The sequence below is a fragment of the Rhea americana genome, unplaced genomic scaffold (genome assembly GCF_003343005.1).
Source record: "Rhea americana isolate MKP2758 unplaced genomic scaffold, rheAme1 scaffold_67, whole genome shotgun sequence".
Classification (NCBI taxonomy): Eukaryota; Metazoa; Chordata; class Aves; order Rheiformes; family Rheidae; genus Rhea; species Rhea americana.
Window position 1 is genome coordinate 2,991,228 of NW_028186834.1, and position 14,955 is coordinate 3,006,182.

Consider the following 14,955-nt stretch of genomic DNA (forward strand, 5'->3'; position numbering starts at 1 on the left):
GGCTTCTACTTGGCTTCTACTTCTCCGCCCACTTACAGTTTCCATCCCTTTTGTTTCCTCTCTCATAATATGTAAGCTACTACAGAAGTTACAGTGTGATTCAGTTTTCCTCCTAATGAGCACAGAATAACTTCTGCTTTATTCTGTTCAGTCTTTCACAATATTTAACTATTTATACATTTTCTGGCTGCGCAGCTCATCTCTTGTTGCTCCTTGTGGGGAAAGAAGGAAGAAGGGTGGTGATTCTAAATGAGCTAATGGTGCTTTAACCTACTATGCTATAAATTACCAATTCAGGTAGCTTTGCAGTCCCCTGCCAGMCAACTTGAGGCTGCAAAAGCCATTTTAATAATGTTGATCTTAGTTGTAAGTGAATACAACTTCTCAATTAAGGTGAGAGTGAGCAAAAGTACTCTGCCTTTGAGGAATCTTTAAATCATAACCTTTGAATAATTAATGCTTATAGTTCTTACATATGTGAATTTTATTATTTGTGTAATTGAAAGTGTTTTAAAAGCGATTAGTAAAATTTGAAAAAAATATAGGAGATATTGCTGGCACTCAAGCCCAGATAACCTGGGATCAGGGCAGGTGCAAAAGATGAGGAGAGGGAACGACTGTGTTTTTGTGATACCTGATCATTGATCTGTATTTCCAGGATCTTATGTTTAGCCTTAGACAATGTTTTTCTGATAAACTTGTTTCTTTATTTGTGATGAGTAATTATTCTGGAAGAAGTAAATTACCGATACAAGCTCTTGAGTTTTGCCAGTTATTTCTTAAAATGAAGGAGAGATTTATAACTTTGTTCTTTGTTATTCCTTCAATCCATTCTCAACAATAAGATGCAAATAAAGTTAAAAAGAAGAAATTAAACATCTACAGACTTTGTGGAAAATCTATATTAAAGCATCCAAAGATGCATCAGGTAGCCATATAAATTTCTATCCTTTAAAAAAAGTTCTTTTATTTCCTTCCTGAAGTAGTAATGCATGTCTCATATCCTCTCCTACTTGTTCCTTCTTGTCTATTGTGGTTCTTACTTACTTGCTTTTCAGTCCCTTCTCTGTATGCCATATCTCATTATAAAGTGCCCAGGAACCAAACTAATGCAAGTGAAGTGAAACATCAGTTTATATAGTGGCAACATTCTCTTTCTTACTCTTTATACAACTTCTACTACTCTTTTTTTTCAGGTATTTGCTGAATATGCAGAAAATTAGCCCAGTTGCCAAATGAAGTGAGCTCTATAGGGATACACTACCTTAGTGATTCTTTTTGTATTTTCATCTTCCTGGCTGCATGTTGAACGTCTAACAAATAAACCTGTAGTTACTTCTGTATAGTGTGACTTTGTAAATCCTAATTATGTTAGTTTATGATTAGAATTGAAATTTATGTTTTATTTATTTGCTGTGTTTGTCTGAAACAAAGGATGAATACAATTACATTGTTTTCCTACTTTAATTCAGTGTGTGTTTGTGTGTATATACGTACACATATATATATGTGTACATATATTGTGTATGTATATACACACAATATATGTATGTATGTGGAAGATATATAATCTACAGTACTGTTTATCTATTCTCTATTAAAGGTATTGCTATCAAAGAATCAGCAAAAGTGGTTGATCAAGCACAAAGAAGGGTTTTGAAAGGTGTTGATGATTTAGACTTCTTTATTGGGGATGAAGCAATAGAAAAACCAACTTACGCAACCAAGGTATTAAAAGAAATATTTACAATTTTCTAATTCTCTTTAGAAAACATCAGCTATGCAGTAAATAGCTTCTGATGGATAGTTTTTGGATAACTTTAATGTTCTTTATTATTAACTGTATGTTACTGGAAAACTGAGTCTGTTGTTATGTAAGTTTTGTTACTCTGCAGGAGCTTGTGGGAATTTGCAAAAAAGTATGCGACTATACATCTATTTTGAGGTGAGCTCAGAATAGTTGGAAATTGGAAGAGTGGGGAGGTGTAATTGGGTTGGTTCTTGTTCCTAGACATCCCTTATCAGCCATGTCTGAGTTGGGATGTTGGACAGGGGGAACCTTTGGTTTGCCTAGTACCAACATGTGGTGTGTGTTTGTTTTTTGTCTTGGGTAAAATGCAATGTTGCTGTCCCTGTTATTCAAGGTCAGCAAGAGAGTGAATTTCAAATAGATATTCAGGTTGGGCTAGGAAGAGAAATAACACAAGGGTTTTAGATGTAGATCAGGTGCTTTTACTACATTTTAAAAAGAAAAATTTATTTTTTTCTATCTATGTTCTATCTATATTTCAATCTATGTTTTGGTATTTTCCTGCAACAGTGGCCCATCCGCCATGGCATAGTTGAAGACTGGGACCTGATGGAGAGGTTTATGGAACAAATAATCTTTAAGTATCTAAGGGCAGAACCTGAGGATCATTATTTTCTTTTGGTAGGTAACAATATGCCTTTTTTATGAAATTGCTTAAGAGTAGTAAGAATGTTGTGTTGATTATGTAATAATTCTTACATATAAGCATGATTATTTTGAAAAGTGAAGTAAATGCATATTACCTGAAACTTTTCTGGCCTGGCTTATCCCCATCCAGATTGTTTATTTAACTATCTAAAGATGTTAAAAGCCCAAGTGTCTGAAATGAAAACTCTTCCCTCTTTTATTTCTTCCCACAAGTGCCTCTGTACCTCTCCCTTTTTTTTAGTTAGCTACTGAACTTAATACTGCTGTTATGTATCATTATTAAAATTTCAAGTCAGTATTTCTGCATGAACATGTACCTGTGTGTTTTGAATTTACATGATTGCAGTTACTGTTGTTTTAGCTATGTTGCCACCTGCATGGTTAGTCTGGAGAATGAATTTTATTTCTCATTCTTCATGAAATTCAAAGGGTTTGTGCGTCATATTTGGGCAGCTTAGATTGAATCAAGGCCAGTGTTATTCTGAAGCCTCTATTGTTCCTCAGTAAGGAGTTAAGATGTAGAAATAGGTGAGGTATATTGATGTGAAGTTTATAGAGGTCTTAGCTATTTGTATTAAAATGCACAAATAAAATCCCTTCCAACCTATTCTGGAATCTCTGGAGGTCGTCTAATGTAACCCACTGCTCAGGGTAGGTCTAATTAGATCAGGTTGCTTGGGGCCTTGTTTAGCCAAGTTTTGAGTATCTCCAAAGATAGATTCCATAACATGTCCAGACCTTTTCCCCATATTTGACCACCTTTACGGTCCCTGATGCCTAATTAGGACTTCCCACGTTGCAGTGTGTGTCTGTGGCCTCTTGTCTCATCCCCCGAACAGAGWGTGTGGCTCAGTCTCCTCTGTTCCCTTCCATTATATAATTGGTGCAATGAAAGATTGATATTTTTTCTCAAATATTCTGTAGCGCTATTCAAAGTACTCTTTCAGGGGAGAGTTAATAGTATGCTTGGTATTTTTATGAAAATGACAGCATRCTATGGACACACATAGTGTTGCTAGCTTCTCTCAGCTAAGTAAATTTCTACAGCAGGACATAAGCTCTTGTTTTGTAGTAATTGCCTGCTGAAAAAAAATAGTTTTCTTTCTTTTTCTTTTTTTAAYGAATGGCTGAGAATTGTTTTTAAATAATTGTCATTCTTCAGATGTGATGAACTGCAACTTTTATTGTTTCATGTTGATAGTGCTTGATTCTTTCAGTGAAAGCAAAAGTTACAATGAGCTAACCAAGTCACAGAAGATACTATCAGGGTATATTCTTAAACAGTAATAACTATGACATTTTATCTCACTTCTTTTTTCCTGTTTTCATACGGATCATCATACTTTTGCAATGTGGCTTGCATAAATATTGTTATTGCTAGAGGTGGTGGTAGAGTTTCTGGATTGTATGATCTGCTGTTTGCTTTTAAAAAGCACCATTCACACGTTTCTACTTTTATACARTGTATTCATTAAATGACTAATTTTTTCAAAATTTATTTCTTAGTAATTTTTAAGCAATGTCAACTGTTGGTTTGAATGTAAGCAAAGTTTTGTTTTTTGTCCTACAGACTGAACCTCCATTAAATACTCCAGAGAATAGGGAATATACTGCTGAAATCATGTTTGAGTCTTTCAATGTTCCAGGGCTGTATATTGCTGTTCAGGTAAGAGTAGGACTGTTGAAAGTAGGGCTACATGTTGAGTTACAACTCAAGAGAGAAAAATTTCAGTATGAAATCTAAAGTGATGTTTGGAATACTTTGAATTTTTGGTCAGCAGTTTCACCACTAGATGATTGATACGGCGTTAACTCAATAGTGTGTCCTCTAGGTTCTGTTCCTCAGCTGTATATATAAAAGAACTCTGAACAGTACTGTGTAAAATCTATTGCCTTATAAATACAAAACACTACAGTAACGGTGCTAGGCCAAGAACTGAATTCCTCTCACTCTGAAGTAAGATAAAGATGGTTGGTTGAACAGGACTAGAAAGCATCATGTACCTGAAGCTACATTTACGTAGCCTTTTTTGTAAGCTGTTGTATGCATACATGTAATATTACTAAATCATTTTCCATGCCATAAATTACCACGAATGAACTGCAAATACTTTTCGTAAGTGCATTTAAGAGGATAATTGTGACAAGAGGTATTTTTCAACAGGTAACAAAATYGGAAGCAATTTCTAAACTTTTTTGTAAACAGGATTTAAGAAAAAGCTATTTTTTGTGATATACTTGAATCATTTCAGTTTAAGAAAACATTTATTTTCATGAAACGCTAATAAAACAAAGTATAGTATACTTTGCAATTATATTTATTCATAACTTCCAGAATAGCCCAGAATCAGATTCCCACTGGAAATCTGTTGTGATTTGGAGAAAAGGTGAAAGTATTAATTAATGCAAAATAAAGCACTAACAAATACCTAAAATAGTGGTTTACTGGAGGCCATGAGGGAGTACCCTTACATTCCTCTTAAGATTTTTCTTTTTTCGTGCTGGTATGTTGTTGTCTGTTTTCCTTCCTCCCTTCGCCTTTCCCTCTACAAATGCAGCCCCTTCATCCTTGCATTTTTCTGCGGGGAAAGTTCTCTCATTATTCTTTAAGGTGACTTGTGTATATGTTTTATTTTCAAATTGTTTACTAAGCTTTAATAAAAAATGTAGACTATATCCAAAAGGTGGTGTTTGTCATGTCTTTTTTTTTCCCTCTATTACATGAAAAATGCCAAAAGTGGGATTTTAGGTTTAATCCTAATCCATCATAGAACTTTTCTGTTGGTCTTTCCTCTGTAATTTTGTGCTATCAAACTGTCAGAACARCTTGCAATTCTGTTTTATTTCTAATGCTGGAAGAAAGCTTGGATGACAGATGAGTTTTGGATTGGGTAAAAGGTGTAGCACTTGCATCCTCAGTTAATGTACTTAGTGAGTGCTTTTACAGCACTGTCTGATTAGAGGATGTTCTGCTTAGTTTTTATAGCTGGATTTTTATCTGTAAAAAGGAGATGGAATGCTAGCAAGCTCTTCTAGTTTTGATATCTTACACAATCTRTTGTGATTAATTGTTATAATAATTTCAATTAAATAATTCTATTGTCAGTACATCTGTATAATAAGTGTATAATAATCTATTGTGCTTGGTAGTGTTTTTGTTGTTGTTGCTATGCTGAACTTTATTATTTTTTCTGATTAAGAAAACATTCCATCCATCACGTATTGATTTGTGTCTATACAGTTTAAAAACATCCTGATGTTGGGATTAGATTTGAATTTAGTTAGACTTAAAATGTTGTCTGTTCAGATACTGTTGGGAGTGGTAGTAGAAGGTGGGATGTGTAACCCGGTGCTGCTGTTAAGATTTTTTTTTTTTTTTTGTATGTATTTTGCAAGGCTGTCCTTGCCTTAGCTGCCTCTTGGACGTCAAGACAGGTAGGAGAAAGGACACTGACTGGCACGGTTATAGACAGTGGGGATGGTGTCACTCACGTTATTCCTGTGGTAAGTATTCATCCAGATTATAGAAACAACTAGAGGACAGTTTGTCCTGTAACTTCTGTGCAGTTTATATTTATATGGAGGTATGATTGCTTCATATGAAGATATTCTCTGACTGAATTATAGCTAGGAATCATCAAAAATGTCAGGTAGTTTGTTCCATAGGACAGAGAATTTTGATGAGCTCATCTGCATTCTGAGGTTGGCATATTGTCTTCCAATGATTCTTAAAAAACGTGATTTGCAAGGCCAGGCGAAGTAATCTTAGGTAATTATATTGTTTTATAGTGTTTTCAGTTTGTTTTACCAAGAAGAGTTGAATATGCCATTATAGTAGTCCAAAAGGTTTAGGAATTAGCGTTTAATTCATATATAAAATTAAATTATAATACATCTATCCTCAGACATTTGTGTTAAGTTTAGAGTTTCCATCTATCTATGCTGAAGGTTGAGTAGTATACTATCATGCATCAGTGATGCAGAGCAAAAAAAAAATATCTACTTGACTCAAGATAGCATTAATAAAGTTGAATATCTGTTCCAATATAACAAGAGCCTAAAAGCAAAAAGTACATTATTAAATAATTAACATTTGCATTTGCAGTTTAACTATAAAATTACTGTTTACTCTGTATTTAGGAGTTCCCACTTACAAAGCTATATAGTTAAAATTTTACAAATGCAACATTTAATAGCGTTCTTATTCCAAATAGTTGGAAACATGTCTTCTGCTCATCATTCCTTGATGAGAAGAATGTACAGTTAGGGACCAGACACATTTTTCTCCTCAAAGACCGAAGTTAGACTGCAGTTTTTAAATATTAAAAATCATATAAAGCTCGATTATGCTACTATGACTTCAATTTTATAGTGACTTTATTATAAGAAATAGTAGCATTGATGATGATCAAAATTATGTTATAATGTAGCAATTTCCTGTTAATCTTGGTGAAACATAGTGGCTGTTCATCTGAGATAGCTTTTTTTCTTTTAATTAAGACTTAGTACTAACAGCTGAAATTTCGAACCTTGTAAAATTAAATTGTGAGGTTTTTCTAATAATACTTAGTGGTTCAAATTGCTATTTAAAACAGTTGAGCTTTTCCTGAACGTGAATTTTAAGAAGTTGAATGAGTGTTTATTTTATATCACTTGAAGCATTAAGCTCCTCTGTTAGAGTAACATTCACTTTTTGTTTTTTTTTCTAAACATGTTGAACGTATTAACCACAGTAGTAAGCCACTTTAATTCTTGAAGAGTAGATAAAGAGGAATTAACAAACACCTATCTCTATACTGAAACTAACTATAGTAATTTTTTTATGACTTTGAACTATTTTCTACATTAGGAAAAAGCCCTCACTTTATATACATGTAAGGTACATAGGGAATTTTAAGCATTTAATATTASTGCAGTATCTGAATTCATCTGTTTGAATATCATTGTAGCTGATCTGGTGAGGTTGGATGCCAGTCTTCAATGCTCTTGGATTCTCCATTTAGACCAGATGCTTTTAATGCCTAGGTACTGGCCTGTGAGATGAGCATGACTTGCAAGACTGGCAGATGAGTATGGGCCAGTCTGTTTTTGTGCTGATATAATGCATTTTCTCCCTGTTTTCAGAAAATTAATTTTCATTCGAATGGATTGTAATGTCATAAGCAGCTGTTACTGCAAAGCCATGTCATTTATTCTAAACTAACGTTGCACAATTGACCATTTTGTTAGGAGTAACCTTACGTAAAAAAGAAAATAAGGCCCAAAGTAGTGAGTCTGGCTRTTCATCTGTGTTATGTACTGTCTTTGTGGTCCTTCTAACCTTGTAAGAATTGTGAACCAAATGCAAAGCATCAAAAAAGAAAGGTACAAGAAGGTAACAACAGGAATATTSTTATGGTCCTATTAGAAGACATACTACTGAGAAACACTTTAACAAGCAGGATAAGGCTATTGATGAATTGAAATTGTGGCAGTTAAGTGAGACAGTCCTAAAATGCTTCAACCTCACAGTCATAGGTAGTGAATAAGAGTTCACAGGCTCTGTCTCTTTCTATTCCTCCCTTCTGAGTTTTGTTAAGTGGAATTCCTGTCAATGTCTTTTTCCCAATTACTTTGATTACAGGCTGAAGGATATGTCATTGGCAGCTGTATCAAACACATTCCAATTGCAGGGCGAGATATAACATACTTCATTCAGCAGTTGCTGAGAGAGCGAGAAGTAGGAATTCCTCCTGAACAATCTTTGGAAACAGCTAAAGCAGTGAAGGTAACATGAATGTTGCAAATATTTAGGTTGTCTTAGAATAGATCTTTGTTTCTAAAATACAGTAATCTCTTAAAATCATTACCTTTTTAAAGGAAAATTGTTCTGTTTCTAAATAATATAAAAATTTTGATATGTACATTTTTAAGCTATACTGTTGGATTATGCTTACATTAGCCTAGAATTTCAAACTTGTCATCTCCCTGTTGCACCCCCTGCATTATTATTATTTTTCATTATATTTGGTAGGAAACATTCTTGTTGGGATATGTAATATAAAGAGCTATACTTACTCTTTTCTGAATATTGCTACTTTTTTTGTAGTATAATTCTACAAAATTCTGTACAGAATTTATATTCTGTAATATAAAGCTATTCTGAAAGGTATTTGGCTTAAAGTACACTTAAACCCTGTTTCTATGGCAGTTCTTCAATATACTGTAGAACTCATTTCTCATTACTGTAGAACTTGAGGAAAAAAAACTGAAGAAAAACAATTTAGCCCAGCAAGATGTGCTGCTTTCAATGCTGCACAGAAATGATTTGTAGTAGCAGTTAATTGTATATGGTAAACATCAGCTCAGCCATTTTTGAGGCCTATTCTGTATCTGCCAATTTCAACTTTTATTCTTAAAGATCCAAATTAATACACAGTTTCAAAGTTCATACTATGTTTTCTACTATRCTTAAGAAGATACTTATAACTGCACTTTTTTAATTTTCAGGAACGCTTTAGTTATGTTTGCCCTGACTTAGTAAAAGAATTTAACAAGTATGACACAGATGGTACAAAGTGGATTAAGCAGTATACTGGAGTTAATGCTATCTCAAAGAAAGAATTTACCATTGATGTTGGCTATGAGAGATTCCTGGGGCCGGAAATTTTCTTTCATCCTGAGGTAAGTTGATTTGAATGTTCTCACTTTTTGTTTTAGGCATATTTTAATGGTAACAAATTGCATCTGTAACTTACTGAAGAAGTAGCTATCCTGATTTAAATTTCTCTTTGTTTATTTATAAATGCCAGCTATTGTTATAAGTCAGTGTGTTTTCAGTTTGTGATTGTTGACAATCTGTATACAAATTTGTAACTAAACACAGCATGTTTGGAACTCTTAAATGGTTTACATAAAGCATATATTCTTCTTGCTTTTTWAAATAAATTCCTAGGTTTCACCATCACTGCATTATTTCCTGTTTCTACTTATCTGTTCAAATATCAAACGTTTCTAAATACGTTGTCCTCTTGTCTCTTTGTACAGTCGGTCTTACTCGTCTCCAATGTTGACAAAAAGTAAATGGGAATAATTCTTTTTTTTTTTTTTGAATATATTCTGTCACATCTTTTCCTTCATGCTATGTTAGACTGTTTTGCTCCAGTGCTCAGCATCTGAATAGGGTGTGTATTCTTTGATTCATTAGTTAACAAAACCTGTAAGAATAGCTGGCAAAATAGATACTTTAGATATATTGTCCTTTCAAACCTTTTCTAAATGGCAGTAAAAATGTCTAACATATCTATTTCCATTATTAGTTTTTGCTACATCTCTAGCACARTAGGAAAGTTCCTTCTCTTTCTCCTCTTTTTAGTCCCAGCATTTTGAGTTTTCTGTTTTTGTTCTTAATCTTAGTTTGCTAATCCTGACTTTACACAACCAATCTCCGAAGTAGTAGACGAAGTTATTCAGAATTGTCCCATTGATGTTAGACGTCCTCTCTATAAGGTCAGTAGTTATAATAGTATGTATTTTTTWAAAAAATACTTGTTTTAGAGGGATTTTTGCTTTATTTTGAAATGAGTATTGGAAATTCRATTTAAAAAACAAAAACTTTAAGAACAGAAGCCTTCACTAACTCTTTTTCTGGAAATTGGTCCAATATGCCAAAGGCTTTATGTTGTTCACGTACGTTTTTTTTAGAATGTGATGTTTCATTAGTCAGGTTCTATTTAAAAGAAATAAAGGAAMTGGGATAAATCTGAAAGGAGGGGGATGTGGTAAGATGTCACATTAAAATTGGCTGTACTTTAAAAACCATTTACAACTTCTTGGTGAATTCATAATCTGTCACTTTTAAGTATTAGATAATTTAAAACTAAAACATACCTGTTAACTGTAAAAGCATAACTATTAACTGTAATTTTAAGAATTATATTTAGAATTCAAGAACTAGATAAGATTAGAAACCTCCATTTCCAGAAGTGATCAATAAATTTTGTAACTGCCTTGATACCTTTTAAAGTGGCATGATATTCAGGAGCAATGAATGCGTGTCCTGGACAGTTTTCAGAAAGTGCCATCATGCTGTTACTGATAYGAGTAGCTATTGCCTTTGACAGTAACTGTCAACAAAAATTAACTGATAATTATTATTCTTTCTTTTTCTTTTTTATTTTATTTTTTATTTTTATTTTTTTGTATATGTACATATTCAAAACAGAATATTGTCCTCTCTGGGGGTTCAACCATGTTCAGGGACTTTGGTCGCCGTTTACAGCGAGACTTAAAAAGGACTGTTGATGCTAGACTGAAACTTAGTGAAGAACTTAGTGGCGGCAGACTGAAGGTGAGTTCTTGTAGCCAGTCCTCTTAATAAATACTGTTCTCTGCCTTATTATTTGAAAAATATGAAAATAACGTATTGCAGTGACATTCTTTCTTAAATGAAAATAAAGTTTCAAACAAAGTTCTAAAAGCTTTACAGAGATTCACATATTGTAGTGAACTGAAGACTAGTTGTGAAAGACATTTGTATAATTCTTTCGTTCTAGGATTCTACCATACTCTTTCCCCAAATATGTTCTTGTGCTGCTGATCTGCTGTTATTGATATGAACCACAAAAATCTTACCTAATRAAAGGATAGGACTTTTGATGTAAAAACAGTTGGTGCGTCTTTCCTCCCACTCCTTCCTTTTATGGTGGTGGAGGGGGAAGGACTAGTTTCAAATCATCAGTCTCAGGTCTCTCTYTCTCTCCTCCGCCTTCTAAAAGACATTGGTAAGCCAGAGCAAGTTCAGTGCTGAGTCACCAGATAATCAGTGGATGCGAGCACTTGCCCTGTAAGGAGAGGCTGAGGGAACTGAGCTTGTTTAGAGAAGAGAAGCTTTTTTTTTTTTTTTTGGGGGGGGGGGGGTCTAATAAGAGCCCTATTACCTAGGGAGAGGTTTTGGAGAAGATGGAACTAGACCCTTCATGGTTTGCATATGGAGCATGAGAATCAGTGGACATAAATTGAAACGAGAGATTCAAACTGGATATAAGGAAAAACATCTCACCATGGGGATTATCAGGTATCTGAACAGTTTGTCCAGAGAGGTTGTGCAGTCTCCATCTTTGGAGGTTTTAAAGACCTGACTGGATAAAACTCTGAATAATGTACATTATCCTATGAAATGATTTCAGATTTTCACTGAACTGCGTGATTAAGTTCTTTCTACTTTTGACCTCTGATATAATTTTTGTGGAGTTTTCTGGGGCTTTTTTGTTGTGGGTTTTTTTTTTTTTTTTTTTTTTTTTTAACTGCATTTTTTTTTTTTTTTTTTTTTTTTTTTTTTTTTATTTTTTTTTTCCTAGTACTTCCTCTTAATACTCCTACAGTTCGTATACATAACATCTCTGATGTCTTTCATATTGTAGTTTTCTTTTAAGGCAAGACTGAAGCGATTTCCTCATTTATTTCTACATGGTAAACTAGCTRGACAAACTCAAACAATTCTCATTAATATGTCATGCTGATAACTCTGAAATTTCAAAGTTTATACAGTACCCTGGTTCAAATAATGTTGTTTATTCTCAGTTCTCCTTACTAGATAGTCCCTTACCATTTAATAAGAAAATAGGGTATGAATAAGGAAATYGGTGATTCTTCCTTCTTAAGAGTACTAGATATTGTAAATAATCACTGCTTTGAATTTTTCAGATGTATTACAAGTGATTGATTCAAACCACTTAATATGTTTAAGTGAGTTGTACTGGAATAGATGAATTCTTTCTTGCTTATACTTCGTTATATACAGTGCCATTTTTTGATAAGAACAAGTTATGATATAGCCTTCTGTAACCACTCTGGTTAGTAGGAATGGAAGCTTTTGTAGATATAGAAGGAAGGGGGATAACTAGAATGAAATTGTAGTTTAGGAAAACAAAACTGGCTATGATGATTCTGGCTAGATTCTTAATCAATCTGCAACTAAGGCTTTATTGTGAAATTTAAAAGGATGTTAAATTTGGAAAGGGCAAAGTGTGCATCTGTTCTTACGGTTATGTAAACAGTTCCTCAGACAACTCAGAAAATTGGAGGTGGATAATTGGAGAACAGGGTAGGGGAGCTCTTGGGAGAAAAGTGGCATAAATGCAGGTTTTCCCTTTTCATGCCTGCTCAAGTAGGTAGCTCTTACTGGCTGATAAATCACTTATTTCTCAGTCTATTGTACAAGTGGAAATTTGGTAGTAGAAGTGTGTGTTTACATGTGGCATTTAAGAAAATATGAAATTATGAAAATAAGGCTTGGAGTATGCACTTAATGTAATGTCACCAGCAAAAGTGAATTTTAACATATTCCCCTCTCTCTTTCTCTCTCTCTTTTTTTTTTTTTTTTTCCTTTTTTTTCTCCCAAACTAGCCTAAGCCTATTGATGTTCAAGTCATTACACACCACATGCAGAGATACGCTGTTTGGTTTGGAGGATCAATGCTGGCTTCCACAGTAAGTTGGCTATAAAGCTGAATGTGTTTTGGTCCTGAGTATGCTTTTGGAGTTTTCTTCTCTCCTTTGCTTTAAATGCAGTTGGAGAATCCAGCAGTCTTCAAATATAAAAATACACCCCCCCTCCCTGCCCCCGAAGTTTTTTCCATTAAACTTTAAAAGCTTAAATAAGCAAATGAAAGCAAAATTACATATTCATATGTGAGAATTTTCAGATGTAACTTTCTGGTTTTGTGGTAATATATAGTGTCAGGGTTTCCAAATTTTCTATTTATCTTTTTTTTTTCCTGTTTGCAACAGAAATGTTTATATTGTTAAAATCAGCTATGCCCAGCACTGACTAACTTATTTTCTCTTTCCTTTTACAGCCTGAGTTCTACCAAGTATGCCATACCAAAAAAGATTATGAAGAGATTGGTCCTAGCATCTGTCGTCACAACCCTGTGTTTGGAGTCATGTCTTAAAGCTGACCGTGGAGGGGTCAGGGCTAGGGAGGTGGGGAGGAAGAGTCTCTCTGATTACTTGTTTGTCTGATGGCCGGTATTAAGATAACAAACATGACTTGACAATAAGAAAAAGACCAAACACAAACAGGATTATTTTAGTAAGTGTCTCAACATGCAGATGTAGTGGAAAGCCAAAATGATTGTTTTTTTTCTTTAGATTGATTATTTGAGCCTGTGTGTAACAAAACAAAAAAGTGAATTTTAGTTCTTTCTGTGCCCTGATATTTTGTATATGAATGAATTATCCAAGATTTGATGGGATTTGGTGGTGTTGTAGATAGTCAGCTCCCTAACGCTTCAGTTGCACCCTTTCATGGGTGCAATGCAGGAGCTTGTTTATATTTCATACTTTTTTATACTTTGAAGAAAAATATGAATTAAAAACTGTAATATTTGAGGAAAAAAATTACCAGCGACCACTTAAATTTAAAGAACAAGTCATATGATTTATGCAACTAGTTCTTGCAAATTATGACCAGTCTAAATCCTGGGTTCCATACAATGCGAGTGCTTTTGGAACTGAGAAGCTAGTATCTTGGATTAACCAATGCCTGCTAGTGCTTTCTGATTACTCGGTGCATTTTCATTCTATCTCTTGCTTAAAAAAAAGAAAAAAGTAAAGACAAGACTGTTGGACCAGTATTGCAGTTCTGTAGTGTCATTTCTAATCAAAACCAAATAATCAGATTATCAAAATTGGTGTATTTAAAGCCTAACACCATTCCAATAAAGGCACAAAATTTCTTTTTATGTTTGTGTCAGACTTGTTAATCTCATTACATGTAAAGTTCCTACATATCTGCTGTGGTTTTTGAACAGTAAGATTGGTTTGTTAGATAGTTATGTGCATTGTATAAACTGAAGTGTGAGATGTTTAGAACTGCAGTTTATATGTTCATCTACATAGCACTATAGCACTTACTTAGATAAACCTGACATCATCTCAGTTGTTAGATTTTTTTTTCATCTACTACTACCTTCTGTAACTTTTTTTTYCCCCACTTTCTTTTCAAGTGGTGGTATAGAGGAGACAGCAATGCATTTTAAGTCTTTTTTTTTTTCCTTCAAGGAAATACCATATYGATAAAAAGTAAAGTGAAAATGTTCCTCTTCATTCTTTCTAGGAGGAAAGCTTCGTGTATTGAATGGAATTATTTGCAGTTGCTGTTAATATTTGATGATAACAATCTCTTCTTCAGACTTTTCTTCTGAGCTCACAAATGTAGTTAAATTTGCGCACACAGAAGACTACAAGAGGGAGATCTCTTGGTTTCTTCTCCTGAGTTGAAAACAGATTCCTCATTTTTTTTATGAAGAGAGAAGCTGATTAATTGCTAGAGCTTTCAGTTACTTCAAAGCATGATAAATGAGACTCCAAAACACAAGTAAATATGGAAAGTTATTTTTACAGCAAGCATTATAAAACTTCACGTGCTGGAATTGAATAAAACCTTGRTGCAAACAAGAAAATGTTAAATCTTATTACTGAATTATGTTATTAATCTATCCTGACCAATGATA

General features: G+C 33.8%; 1 protein-coding gene across 1 annotated transcript in view; it reads left to right on the forward strand.

The window, feature by feature from the left end:
- The window catches only part of ACTR3 (actin related protein 3), a 35,553-nt gene extending 21,369 nt beyond the window's left edge, over window positions 1–14,184 (forward strand). Inside the window, exons 3-12 of the mRNA XM_085320973.1 lie at window positions 1,604–1,728; window positions 2,321–2,431; window positions 4,029–4,124; window positions 5,855–5,962; window positions 8,082–8,225; window positions 8,948–9,121; window positions 9,854–9,946; window positions 10,662–10,787; window positions 12,845–12,928; window positions 13,297–14,184. Coding sequence (XP_085177099.1) covers window positions 1,604–1,728; window positions 2,321–2,431; window positions 4,029–4,124; window positions 5,855–5,962; window positions 8,082–8,225; window positions 8,948–9,121; window positions 9,854–9,946; window positions 10,662–10,787; window positions 12,845–12,928; window positions 13,297–13,392 — 1,157 coding nt within the window. The 3' untranslated portion in view covers window positions 13,393–14,184. The remainder of the gene's footprint in view (window positions 1–1,603; window positions 1,729–2,320; window positions 2,432–4,028; window positions 4,125–5,854; window positions 5,963–8,081; window positions 8,226–8,947; window positions 9,122–9,853; window positions 9,947–10,661; window positions 10,788–12,844; window positions 12,929–13,296) is intronic.
- Window positions 14,185–14,955: the final 771 nt, after the last annotated feature.